Raw genomic sequence first — 14,797 nt, forward strand, 5'->3', positions numbered from 1 at the left:
AGATGTTCTTGGAGGTTTCTTGGCCATCAGACAAAAAGCCCTACTGTAGTGCTGATTATCCAAAACTCAAACAAAACTGGAAGAAATATCCTCAGTTTACTCTTCCATTCTGGTAGCCTCAGAAATCCTCACAGGGGGACTGCAACAGAGGAAAGTTGACTGAGTAGGCATGACCGAGTAGATTTACAGAGTGACAGAGCAGAAAGATGAAGATGAAGGGAGGGAGAGATATTGAAGGATGAGGGATACAAAATGCAGGCCCGCCGCAAAGGCTTGAACATGTTTGTACATTTATCCTCCCTCGCACTCTCTCTCTCTCTCGGAAAAATGTGGGAAAAATATTAAAATGTCGCAAAATATGTGGAAAAAGGGAATTTTGGTCTGGTGAATTTTCCTCCAGGTGCTCTTCTGTGGTGCCACACATAGGGTGGTAATAAGTTTGGGTTCCTCAGAACTGGAAAGGAGTAAAAAAAAAAAAGAAAAAAAGATGATAATAATAATTAAAAAATGGATTAAAAGGGCTGTCTAGTGGTAGTGTTGCTTTTTTTGTTTTGTTTTGTTTTTTAATGGCTGATCCCAAGCAGAACCCTTGTCCATGTCTGTCATGTCTCGAGAGAAAGATAGAAACATGTTGAGAAAGGCAACCCACTGGCTCAGTGGACTCCCTTCATTCACTCTCCCACGGTTGCTGTTTCACTTCACGCAATACCACCTGAAATTTGACAAAAATACCTTTTAAAATAAAAAGAAATACATCATTTTGGAAAAACAGCCAAGTGACCATTACAAAACCAAACTGAGTCTATATACAGAGCCTTCGAGACATTATTTCAGTCTATCTGTCCTTTCCTGAGGGCGTGCAACTCAGCCGAGTCTGTCTGTGTTGAAGTCTGTTGCTCTGCCTATGAGACGATGCGTCAGTGTCGCAGCAGAGGCTTCCTCATCATCAGAGGCTGCAAAGAGGAGGAGGTGGCTGAGCTAACGTTAGCCAAGGCCCACTGAGGTCAGCATCCACAGAGAAAGATGCAGGGAGGGGGGAGGGGATGGGGGTAAAGAGGACAGGGGTGGAGAAAGAGAGACACAGACAGAAAGAGAGATGGAGGATACAGAGATAGAGAGAGAAAGAGAGAGAGACAGGGAAGATAGTAGCATTGGAAAGGGACACATGGCAAAAAAATAGGGATGGGGTAAAACAGGGAGGAAAACAAACTCCCTATTTTTAACAAAATACATGTACAGCAACAAATGCCAAACTCTGGTTTACACACTCATCTCTTTTACAAACAGTGTTAATGGATACTACTAAGAGCACAAGCCAAAAAGCCATATGCACACAGACAGAATGAAATATCAGGACAGTAATGATATACTAACACAATGCAAAAATAATCAAAATAAGAATCAGTCACAGTATCACAACTCGTCATTTTATTTATTGGTTAGGTTGTGTTCATTTGTTTGTATTGGTGTGCTTTGCCTGTTTTGCACTTAAGTTTATCATATTGCTAGTTGAATGTTTTGAATAGTGCTCTCCTAGGGACACTCAGTCTTGTTACATCTATTTTTCCACACTCCTTCCTGCAACTCGTGTGGTCATGCTTTCTCTGCAGATGTTAGCGGTTACTACCAGTTTTGTCCACAAGAGGCACTGCAGACCTATTTTATCCCCTATTTTATCCTGCCAATATCTCTTTTAAAGGATCATTTCCTCCTCTCTCTGTTTGATTGTATGGTAAATACCATGGAGCATAAAACAAGGCAACTTGGTCATTAGTCAGACTATGCTGATGAAGCAATGTGGCTTGAAACAAATATCAAATTGCCCAAACTCAAGCATCTGTAGCTTGTTTTATCTCTGGGGTGAAATTACTCTGTTTGGTTACTGATTACCCTGGTTTATTCTTTTTTGTATCATATGGAGGAATATTAAATCTGGCAATGTGAAAGTCATTAAAAGAGAGTGTGGCGAGGTCCTCCTAAATGCTGATCTGGAGTGAGTTTTACATTTCCCTACTAATGTGTCATTAGTGTAATCTTCCAGCTGGACTACTGCCCTCCCTCCTCGCTGGGAGCTCATTGCTCTCTTCAGCCCCTACAAGCTCATCCAAATACCTCGGCCTGCCTCATCTTCAATCTCAAAATTGTCCCATGCCATAACCCTTGACTCTCTTCACTGGCTCCTTGAGGCTGCGTTAATCTTGCAAGGCCACTGAGGCAGCTGCACCCCAGCCTCTAGGCCATGGTTTAGCCATAAACTCCCTCCTGTGACTGGGTGCTGGCACAGCCAATCCTGTGGCACGGTGGCCACTGCTCCACCTCATCTTGTATCCTGTATCCACTGTGGCACCGTAATGCTGGAGCGATTTTACACCACAGTCAGGGCGCTTTTCTCTCTTTTGTCTCAAATCCAGCTCCTCGGGATACATGTCACCTTCCCTTCTCCCTCCCTCCTTCCTCTACATGCACCAGTGAAAATAAAAAATGTTTTTGTACCTATCACTCGTAGGCTGTATGCTGCATGAGATAATAATGTCTGCTAAGTGTCTGATACATGTATGTTGCACTAGCACCAATTTGCATCTCCATGTCACTCTATGATATAAGGTCAGTGCATACTGAGGCGCACTGAAAAAGCCTCTGCAAAATATAAATGTATAGATGAAAGTAAATCAAGTGAGGGAAATTAGGGTGTGATAAAACTGATTGGTTTTCAGAGTTGTAGAGTAACTTCACCCAAAATATCACCCAGTGCCCACACTATGAAGAAGGGGAAGTCATTAAGGTACATTACCATGATTGTTGTCACGACTACCGTCCTGTTCTCCATTGCTGAGCTGTCATTGGACAGAGAATTTTCATTCTGGACCAACACCAGTTTATCAATGTCATTCCAGTAGCCAATCTGAGAGAGAGAGAGCAAGAGAGAAAGATGACAGGACAGTGAGTGATATGAGGAGAAATAAGGGAGAGAAAGAGAATAAGTGAGATGGAGGGGAGAAAAAAAATGAGTCAATACAACTAGCTCACTCTAGCAAATTTCCCATTGGAATTGTACAAGATATTGAGAGATATTGAGTTAGCTCGAAGACCTTTCATCAAACATAAATCGCTGTCCAAGGAACACTTGCAAACCTGAAACATAGTGTTTTTTTTTTTTTATAAGTACTATTGGGTATGTTTTTTTCAACAGGCTACAGTAAGTCCAGCCAATACCAATTTGGTGTCGTCTCCTTACAGCACCAAAGAGTCACATTTACAGAAAATGATGAAGAACTGGCTGATTTATTCCACCAACAGTTGTTTTCCAGTGCAGTTTCCTTTGCATTTCCAGTGTTGTAGCATGATTTGCAACTGTGTGTGCAATTTAATGTAAGAGATGTCATCTGTCAACTTGAGTACTTCAACCCATTTTCAGTTTGTATTTGCCACAAAACCAACTGAATTCACTTGACTGCGATGTCTGGCCTAACATATTGTAACTGCTGTTGCCTTTGATTAAAAGTCATCACAGGAGCCTACCTTGCGAGGTCCGTTGCTCTTCAGTTCAAACACATCCATGGTGTAGTTGACTCTTCGACCATAGTGGTCAAACTGGATGTTGCCAGTCAGGCCCTGAATACGCACCTGGAATTACAATAATGAGAGAAGAAGAAGAAGAAGAAGAAGAAGAAGAAGAAGAAGAAGAAGAAGAAGAAGAAGAAGGATCAAAAACAAGTAGCGATCTTTATGGTAGGATAACAGCAGTTTGTCTGACAACACCAGTTACTATTGGATTTATTACTGCACCACATAGCAGAATATGGGACAATTAATTTCTTCCATAATGTTCAACAAAACACCAGTGACTGGTGTGTGATGCATAAGGCTTTGCTGAATTTAAGTGTGTGCGTGACTGAGCATGGGTGCTCTTGGATGGAAAGAGGAAGCATGAAAAAGTTATTTTTTCAGTCATAGATGTATCTGTGTGTGTGTGTGTGTGTGTGTGTGTGTGTGTGTGTGTGTGTGTGTGTGTTTGTGTGTGATAATGTGCATGAGTGCCTATATATCCAACCTGTTTGAGTGTGCGCTCCATGTCTATCCCTTGGTTCCAGGGAGCAGCCGGGTTGGCCAGGCAGTCACCAGCGTTGCCACGGCGACTGATATCAATCTTCTGACGGCGAAGGTTGCGGAAGGCCTCGGCCATCACGAGCACGCCGTCGTACGTTAGAGAGGAGGTATACTGATGGAGAGGAGATGGGGAAGAAATGAGAGAATTTCATTTCATTTATCCTGGAAACCTTTTTATTTTCCTAAAGTCTTAAAGGGTGAGGTTATGATGTGCCTCTCCCGCAACCATCTTTGTCATGGTGGTGTAAAACATTGTTAATCTCCCATTAATGCTTTGTAGGAGTCGTGTCAGTGAGACAGGCACCATATGACACAAGGTTAACACACCATACAAGCTTTTAGATTCTGGGCTAAGAAATATTCACTATGAAAAATCAAGGATGTACCCATGCACTGTGTGATACTCCAAAGCCACCTTAATGAACAGTATTAAAAGGTCAGCTTCCTCTCCCTTCCCTGTTTCTACTCTTTTTCTAGGAAACTCAGGAGTGAAACGAGGGGATTATGGATGTATTGAATATATAACAGAGGTTGTGTCTCTGTTTCAGTTTCAAAATGTTGTTGAAACAGATGGCTAGTGGCAGTGACATTCTGAGTGCAACGCTGAGAACAGATTAAAATCTGGGTCACCAACATAACAAGCAACCAACATTAGGAAGTGCAAGGGTCTGAGAAAGAGATGCTGCCAGTATCCAAGTGTCTCTGGGAGGATCAGGTATGATGGAGAAGTGCTAGGTGTAGAAATAAGCGCCAAAGAGAAAAAGTAGACAAATTATTTTAGTGTTATTTTGGTTTTTTTAAAGTCTTCAATCCTGCCAGTCCCGTTGCACAGCTGAGCTTTGTTTAAACCCATAGATCTTTATCTGAAATTCTAGTGGAGATCCCAAAGATACTTGATATGTTCTGCTGAATTACAGGGAAATGTGTAAAAAAAAAAAAAAAATACGAAAGACAGATATTTTCTATTTGATGTAATGGTGCAGCCATAAAGGGGGCTGGAATATTACTCTATAAGTGTGATGTGGCCTCAATGAAGTGTTGCAACCAGCAGATACAGAAAATGTATGTGACATGCTTGTAAAATATGCAAAAATTACTAACTATGAAGCTACGTAAGGGGAAGCTTAAGAGGAAACAAAGTGGTGCTGCAATCGAGGAAGACCTACATTATAGGAGGATGGTGATAACTACTTATTATAACATTCATGTGAACAACATGTGGACATTCATAGTCCTTCTATACTTAATTTAATTAGCAATAAATCATAAACCAAATCATTTTCTAGGCAGAGATGAAAAAAAAAATGTTTTAATCAGACTATAGATGAGGCCTGACACTGAATTTACTCAATTCTCAATTCTCAATACTCAATACTCAGTGTGAAGTCTGGCGTAAGGTAGTGCTTCCACATCAGCAATTCAGCTTGCTCGTTTCAAAACGATGCACACAGGCATCATAGAGCAAAATCACTTGAGTTCTTCTGAGCTGCTTGATGCTCAGCGACATTTTCAGAAAACACCTGAATCATCTTTTTAAGATTGGCAGCTTACACCGTAGCACCTACATGAGTTGAGATACACAACAAAAATTCCCCCAAAAATTGCGTCAGTGCTTTACACATGCAAAGTTTGTTATATGTAGTAGAGATGAGATCGATCTGATCCAGTATCGGTAGGCTATTGGATGCCGATATTGATGTAATTCAGGTATCGGATATCGGCCCGACGTCACCGATCCTCTTCCTGATCCACAATCAAATTCAAGCTCATAGCCAACACGGTTAAGCATACAAATACACTTCTACAAAGTTACTCAGCTTCCCCTTCCCTCCCCCCCAGGATTCTCCCAGTTACACAAGTGACGCTAATCACATGACATGACGCTATCTGAAGCTCATCACGACACGTTCGCCGCCAGACAAATATGTCGCTAGTCTGGAGATATTTCAGTCTCAAGGACCCGAAAAGTGACACAGCAACGTGCAAAATATGTACAGCCAAAGTTTCGAGGGGTGGAAGTCGTGTTGCCGCCTACAATACTACAAATTTACAGAAACATCTACAGAAGCACCATGTGAAAGAGCACGAGGAGTTTACCCAAGACAGCCAAAGAGAGAAAGACAAACTGAAACAGCAGACGCTCACAGAAGCAATCCAGAAGCACAACAAATTTCCAGCAAACCACGCGAAGGCTAAAGCGATTACAGAGAAGCTAATCAATTTCATCGTGCTCGATGACCAGCCTCTCTCTGTGGTGGAAAATGTTGGATTTCGTGGCCTCATCGAGCACCTAGAGCCGAGGTATGTCCTGCCATCCAGAAAATATATATCGGAGACTGATTGTAATACAGATTGTAATAATAACTAGAGGATTGTGCAGTTTCTGGGGAAACTGCGTGGGCAAGCTGGAAGAGTAGAAAATAAAAGGTATCATGAGAAAGGTAAGCCTTTGAGCTTTCGAACTGTGCCAAAATTATTCGCCAACTCCCAAAAAGGCCCGAGAAACAGCGAGTTGAAAAAGTGTGTGTTTCTGCTTCTCTCCCGAGACTTTGCATTCCAGATATAATGGGAGTCTATGGGGGAAAGAGCTGGCACTCCTGCCTCGTTAAGTGTCATAGTGTAAAAACTTTAAGCTACTTTGCTTTTGTATTTACATTTTTCAAAGAATAACTATTTTTCCTACATTTTGATCCCAAATTTATGCATGTGGAGTGAAAATTTTGGCCAGCAGAGCAAGGTTAAGACAAAAGTTTTAGGCGATTTTTCAGGGCTGCTCCACTCTAGCCGCTCAGGAATGCCAAGAATGCCACTCTAGCTCAACTCCATTAGTGTGTATTGCGTCTGGAATTCCGACTTCAAACTGGAATTGCAGAAAAACGGAATGTCGGATCGGTCTGAAAATCGAAACCCCGCTTCTTCTCAATACAACAATAAGACGCACGTTTTTCGTATTTGGTGCGTGGACGCAGGTCCAAAGCTCTGGGCCCTGGAGCCTTCCGAAATTTTGGCCATTCATTTCCTATGGCCGAAATTTTCAGGAAGATTGGAATATTGAGAATTCCGTGAGTCGGATTCCTTATAAAAGTAATAGCACACTATTCCCAATCGGGCTGCACATTTTCCCAATTCATTGTGTGGGCCTAAAATGAAAGCTGTAGGAGGAGTTACGGTCCAAAGAAACGGGGTAAAGAAAGAAATCCAAAAGACGAATAACGTGAGTGTGCAAGCAAACAGCTTGCCCACTAACAAGCAAACAGCTTGCCCACTAATAAATATCACTGTTATTATTCAACAACAACAAAAAAACGGAGGTATCGGTATTGGTATCGGTATCGGTATCGGTATCGGTATCGGCCAATATTCACATTCTCGTATCGGTATTGGTATCGGACCTGAAAAAAGTGGATCGGTGCATCTCTAATATGTAGGCCAATATAGCATTGCAGGAATATAGTAGATTTACTTGTAACATTACAGCTGCTTTAATGGCTCAAAGAACAGCCTTGTTTGTTGCATCAGGCTTCAAACCGCCTCAACAAGTAACAAATATCCAAACATGCTGATCAGTGCCACAATCTACTCACAGTGCTTTGATTTTTATTCGACAGCAAATCCACACCAGCGTACATCAGTCAGCACCACTGTAAATGTAACATCACTGTAAATGTGTCACTTTTTGACAGCCTCTAAGTTTTCAACTGCAGTCCCGGGGCAGGATGTTAAAACTATTAAAGTGACATTAAACCTGTTAAAACCATCCATTTTGGTCGTTTAAATCCATTTCTGTAAGTAACAGCCACCCCCCTCACCCCACCCCCAAACCCTGCCCCGCCGCCCCCACCGGATTAAATATCTTGTTTCAAAGGGTTTCATTCTAAAACATGATGTATCACTTTTGAAGAAAAAAATGGATGGGCTAGTGTGACTCTGCACATAAAAGAAACTGAGACAAAATGATGTAAAATTTAATATGATTTAACAGAGCCCTGAGACATGAAAGAGAGAGAGCAACAGAAAGAAAGAGACAGAGAGAGAGAGAGAAAGAGAGAGAGAGAGAGATGAAGATCTTGCAGTGAAATTACTGATAGATAGATAGATAGATAGATAGATGAGAAACAAGGCGGTTAAATTGACAAATTTCTTGACAAATTCATTATAGGTAAGACACAGCGCAGCGGGGAACAGGAACACACACTGCAGAGGCACCAGCCCACACACAGAAACACACACAGTGCCACACAGGCAGAGGCAGTCAAACACACAGCAGGGTGTCCTCACATCAGTGCAGAAACAAACAGATAGATGAAAATGGGAGGGAGGGAGGAGGGAAATCATCTGACAAACTCAGCGGATGCTCTCCACTCCTCTGCAGGAACTTTTCTCTCTGCCTTTATGCTTGTCTTTTGTATCCCATAAGGTGTGTTTCAGAAGGCTGCACAACCGTGTCATCCTCCTTTCGTCTCTTCTTGTTGAAACTAAAGAAGACTTTAGGCTTGTGACTGACAGCTGAAGGCTACAGAATCCATATCAGGGAGGACACACAACAAGAAAAACAACAACAACAACACTGAGCCTTATTCTCAAGTATTATACTATTCTTATTCTTACCCTTCATATTCCTGGTAGCACCTGAACACAGGTCAGATCAAGACTGACACTGGACTTGAAATGACTACAGAGAAGTTGCTCTTATTAACGGTTCCATTTTTTGTATGAAGCTGCTGGCTAATATTTATTTCCACAGCTTTACCAAATCTTAAAGTTGCCTGTAACCCAGAATAAATTGTGTTAGATTGATCTACAGCCCACTGAATCAAAAGAAAATCTCTTCCAACCTTGGACAGGTCACCAATCTATCACAAAACTAACGCAAACACTCAAACAAATTCACACCCATGGGCAATTTAGAGTCTTAGGTTCATTTGAGTTTCCTTAAGTAAATCAGACCAGGAGCTATAATTTCAAGCATACCAGGATACTATACTGACAACTAACCAGCGCTTTCACAAGGTTGTCTTGTCAGTGTTTCCTTTGAAAGTAAAACCAGCCATCAGAGGCTGCTGTGCTGTGTGGGCTGTACATTTAAAGTGTTATGACATCCTTAACACTGCAGTAGTTGAGAATCTACTGGATAGCAGGTAATTCAAGGGTTTAACATCAAGACGCTGCAAAAAAAAAAAAAAAAAAAAAAAAAAAAAAAATGAAAGAAAGAAAGAAAGAAAGAAAGAAAGAAATTGAACAGAGTATCCATTTAATTTCTGCAGTAGGTCTTTTAAAAAAATACTGAAATGCATCTATAATTCATAGAATAGGCTTTGCACAAACCAGTACTGGGCAATTTTTAAATTGCTGGATATTAGCTGAATTTTGATGAAGTTGAAATATTATTTTGCCAGGTCACTGATCATTTTCATTACATCTCAAAAAAATCCCCAGGCACACCACAGCACATTTCAAAGTGCACCAGATGAAACTCACTGGTTTATGACATTGTGACCAATGGCAAAAAGCAGCTGAAAAATTCCAGTTCCAATGTGAAAGGGACAGGTCTCAGTGGTGCTTTTCACACCACACATGATTAGCCCAGGGTTTTACTGCCTGAGGCTCCAAGTTGGCCCAAGGCTAACAGGGCCCAGTTTCTACGCAGCACCAATTAGCCCTGAGCATTTTGGAGACATCCGTTGTCACTAGAGATATTTGGCATTCTGTTATTCTGTTAAATCATTAAAATCCCATTTCCTTGTTTGTGAAAGACTGATGTAAGAGAGAATACATTATATCTGTGGCTGCAGTTGCAAGAGAGAAGAGAATTAATGGATGCCTTTTAACAGATTACATTACAAAGATGTGATTCAAAATTGGCAATGCAACAGCTGTAACGTTTGCATAATTTTTGTGGCATATCTTTCTCATTGACATAAGCATATTCATTGCATGTTACCGCTCTCTCTCTTTCTGTCTCTGTCAAAAGCAAACTTTATTTCTGGGTGCCATTGTGCTTAACCTGTTCAGTGTGTTATCCTATGATTGATCAGACTTCTTACTGATAACATGTTTGCAAAGATAAATCAAATTAAAAGAGTAACAAGTATGACTCTTCATGTGTAAGAGGTTAGACAAACAAACCCCAACAAACACAAACAAAGTGATGTTAAGTAAACTGTGGAAGACGATTGATGAAGCTGCCATCCTCTAATGAGGATTCATCAGGTAAATATGAGAACCATAATTGGCCAATTAACATGGGTTCCTGGGTGAAAAATATGGCACCACTAATGCAACACTACAACCATCGATACATATTTAAATAGCTGAAAGATCCATACATCCTGTCACCTTGCAAGAGAGTGTCTTAGAGTTCATGGATAGAGAGCTGCAGGTGGTGATGTGTTTTTAATCGCTCGGTGGACATGTTTCAGTTAATAAATGCACCAAGCATCCACAACTGACTGCAGGTCAATACCGAGCCAATACAGGGATACACGGGCACGACAGAGCGAGGCACAATAACAACAGCAGAGTGACAGAGAAGGACAATGAGTCCTACCGGTCATGTAAACAGCATATTCCATTTGGATATTCCTAATAAGGCCTTGTTACAAAGGTAGCATTATCCAATTTAGACAGGCTATGCAAACATTATTCAGGTTTTAGAAGCATTCATTGGTCATGTATGTATTGGTCTGTAAAAGTAAGAACGAGAAACACACCTTCATTTAGATGTTACAAAACACTTGGATATCAATTGGTTTTTGATATATGTAACGTTTTCAGCACAGTGGTTGAATGAATGAAATAGAGAGGCTGTGGTCGCATGGTTGAACAAGTTGGAGTATGCATGACTGCTTGTATACGCCAACATGTGTGTGGGATATATAATATAGTGGAATATTCCTTTTTTATAAGCCATGTCTTTCTTGGTATAAGTGCAAAAACTGGAATATTTTGTGCATGTAAAGGTAGTCAGTATATGCATTTGGGTGCAGAAAGAGGTAAGGACAGAGAGTGGGTATCATGGGGAAAGGACTGAGAAGGAGTACAGGAGACGTGAGGAGGGAATGAAAACAGTAAGAGAGAACAGGGTAAAAGAAGGAAAAGAAGATTTAAAGAGAAATGGCAAAAACCATTCAACCATTTATTCCAAAATCAGACGACAACCATTTGAAGAAAAAGATTCCTGATGTCAAAGTTACATTCTGGCTGGTCAGAAGGCTGTGCCTGGCCCGGTGTTGTAATGTGATTGGTTGAAATGCTCTACTCGGTGCACTCTGTCATACTCTGATTTGCTCAAATACAGCACATCACACTGTGACTGGTTAACTGACTGAACAAGCTGTTTTCTAACTGGCTTCTGCAGCGAGACTTGTGCATGACAAAGAACAGGATTTGTAAACCACTGCTGAGACCCAAATTTACAGAATATACTTCCAACCTTCCCAGATTTAAAAAAAAAAAAAAAGGGGGCTGCCGAGAAAAAAAACAGACCACTAAAACCGTGGAAGCTGAATTCATTCATATCATTCATCCAATTTCTATGCCTAAAACTCCCCACTGAAACAAATTCAAAATGACATTCTGGCCAATCGGTATGTCAAAAGGTAGTGAAGCACGTGTTGTTACCTTGGGTGGGCTTTCAGATCCAGGGTATTCTCTCTGGTCAAGCTTGTTCCAGCGTTGCATGAGTTTAATGACTATAGGCTTACTGAAGTCCACCAGCTGGAAACCCGTCACGTTAGCCCCACCATGCATAAACCTCTCCAGAGATATGTCCTTAAAACCCTGAGAGAGAGGAAGAGAGAGAGAGAGAGGGAGAGAGAGAGAGGGGAAGGATATCAACCACAGAAAAGACAGAGACAAATGAGGGGAAGAGGGGAAAGAGGAATTAGAAAGAGAGGTGTGCAGAAGAAAGACAAACGGAGGGGACAGAGAAAAACAGAGGAATTAAAGTGAGAGGAGTTGAGGACAGAGACAGACGGTGAGAAAAAAAAAGAAAGAAAGTCTGATGTGAGGGTTATCCTGGGTTGATGGATGCTAATTGCTAAAAGCTTTAAGAGCCTATCCAGCTTGACCTGAACACATTGGCCCCTTTTTCATCACCCACAGCAACTGCTGTGGAACTGATTTTACAGGTTAAGGTTAGAGCAATATTTCATTTACTGAGGCAGGTTCCGGCAGCCCTCTCAAGCTGTGACTTTGTTGAGGAGAGACAAATATTTAATATATTGTTTCTGTCTTTTTTCATCTGATATTCAGATTCCATATTGGCAGGGAGACAAAAAAAAACAGGGTAAGCTGGTAGCAAGAGCTGATTTACAGGCCACAGCTATACAGATCTGTGCAACTGAGCCACTTTGAATGAATGAGTGACATTGTTTGTTTTTTTCTGAAAGCTCTGATATATCAGCAGGAGGTAAATAACAAAAAAGTACCAGGACAACAGCATTGTCATCAGTTACACACCACCGTGAACTGCAAACAAATCCCACTTTAATGTTACTTTTACCATGCAGGATTTTTTTTAACTCCACAGGTCATCAGTTTTCTTAAATTTACAATTCAATATGTTTGGATACAGACTTGGAGAATTATTGTGTTAGTTTACTGTCCTGTTCAGATTTCCAACTGATGTGATCACTTGCAGGTTGTAGCAATGGGAGTCTTTCCAACCTCTGCCTTCTTTCCCATTTGACATAAAAACGACATAACTATGGGATCTGTCTTAAATACAAGGGCGCTTCCTAAAGGTGGCATTTCTAGAAAAGAAAGTCTCCAAAATCTCTTAGCAGGTTCCAACCTCAAGAAGTTGTTTTCCAACATAAAACTTAAAAACAATCTCACATTTTCAATATATTGTATGTGAAAACTGGTCATATGTAATCACAATTATTTATTTTTGTCCAGTCAGTTGTTAAAATTACATCTCGCAAATGGACAGAATGCTGCTTGCTAGCTGGCTGTAAGATAGCTGATGTTATGTTACAACATGGAAACCAGGGATGGAAACCACACTGTGTTAAATTTTCTCTTCTAGTCATCATGAGACATTTCCTTGGTCATCTAAATTCATGTAGCTTTAAACCAAATAGCTTTCTAACAAGAACATTTTTAAACAGGTACAAAGGTGATAGACAGCCTTGTACATGCAGCCATGTTTCAAAATGTGGGGCTCCTATAGCCAGTGATGGGAGTAACGGCGTTACAAAGTAACGGTGTTACTAACGGCGTTACTTTTATCAGTAACGAGTTATCAAAGAAATCACTGTGTCCCCCGTTGTAACGGCGTTACCGTTACTGACAATAAAATGCGCCGTTACTTGCCGTTACTTACTACTAATACTTATTATTATTATTTTACTATCCTGTTCGAAAAATGTGCGTCTTGTGGAGAAAAAGCGGTGTGTCAATTTTCAAACCGGTCGGACTTTGCAGTTTTTCGTAACTTATCAACATGCATGGAGACTGACTGAGCACAAATTAGACAAATCATCTGTGTTCTCAGACGGCAGAGCGGATAGTTTCACCGCCTGTCGTACAGAAGATCACGGGTTCAATTCCCCATCCTGACTAACTGACGTCACTATTTCAAACTATTATGTATTACTTTTTCAAAGTAACGTGGCCAACACTGACAATGATAGATGAAATTTGACAGCAATGTCCACACTGCAACAGCAACGCAAAAATATGTTCATTCTTTAAGAAAAGAAAAAAGTAATCATAAAAACTACTTTCCCCAGTAATTGAATTACTCTTCTGCAGCAGTAATTGAGTAGTAATCAAAATTACTTTTTTACAGAAGTAATTAGTAATTGTAACTTATTAGTTTTGTGAGTAATTGGTCCCAACACTGCTTATAGCCTGCATTATGCTGATATTGGTTTACCTTTTTGCCAAGCCACCTGCTTTGTCTACCATCTATTGCATGAAAAAACAATAATTATCCTCTCAAGGCTAATAATTTGAATCATTACACAACCATTGCAGTAAAATGTTTTGCATTAAAATGAAAGTGCAGCCAGTGGCAATGTCATTTAGGTATCTTACCAGGTTAGCTATGATGTAATGGTAACCTTTCACATGTTTCCCCACACTGACTGCCTGGAGAGAGGGAGAGAGGCAGAGAGACAGAGAGAGAGAGAGAGAGAAAAGAGAAATCATTAGTTCAGGTATTGCATGGACTCAAACAAGAAGTAAAACTTTGCTTCTGTGTAAAGGTGATCTCTATCAAACCAAAACATTAAGATTCACTGAAACGCACATTGTAACATTTGTTTTAACTTGGTAAGTGCAAATGAGGCATTTCCCTGCCGGTTGCTGCGTTTTGTCTTTTATTCCTCTACTTATATCCCCCTCATACTAGCACAGTGTATGCATAATTAACTGTAAAAGCCCCAATATCCTCAGCATTATTCGTACTTGGTAAGTACTACAGTATTATCATGCTGTTATCTGAGCCACGCAGACACCTCACATCTCCAACCTCATCTCTAAGCTGAAATTGTCTCATTAATGTAGAAACTGCCTCATGGCTCAGCAAACAAGACATTAAATAAACAAATTTATTTTTTTTTTGAATGTGTATTTTTTTGTATGTATATGTGTATGTACATGTGGTATCAGTAAATACTCCTGCATCTTTAAATATACATTGGCCAAATCTTACATCAATATGGGCATTAGTGGGATTGTA

General features: G+C 40.5%; 1 protein-coding gene across 2 annotated transcripts in view; it reads right to left on the bottom strand.

The window, feature by feature from the left end:
• The window catches only part of gria4a (glutamate receptor, ionotropic, AMPA 4a), a 132,573-nt gene that overhangs the window by 57,815 nt on the left and 59,961 nt on the right, over positions 1–14,797 (bottom strand). For both annotated transcript variants that reach the window (XM_030066832.1, XM_030066833.1), the window contains exons 6-10: positions 14,152–14,205; positions 11,728–11,886; positions 4,052–4,219; positions 3,520–3,624; positions 2,792–2,902 (exon numbers count right to left, since the gene is read on the bottom strand). In XM_030066832.1, coding sequence (XP_029922692.1) covers positions 2,792–2,902; positions 3,520–3,624; positions 4,052–4,219; positions 11,728–11,886; positions 14,152–14,205 — 597 coding nt within the window. The remainder of the gene's footprint in view (positions 1–2,791; positions 2,903–3,519; positions 3,625–4,051; positions 4,220–11,727; positions 11,887–14,151; positions 14,206–14,797) is intronic.

This window comes from Myripristis murdjan, chromosome 13 (assembly GCF_902150065.1).
Source record: "Myripristis murdjan chromosome 13, fMyrMur1.1, whole genome shotgun sequence".
NCBI classification, from domain to species: Eukaryota; Metazoa; Chordata; class Actinopteri; order Holocentriformes; family Holocentridae; genus Myripristis; species Myripristis murdjan.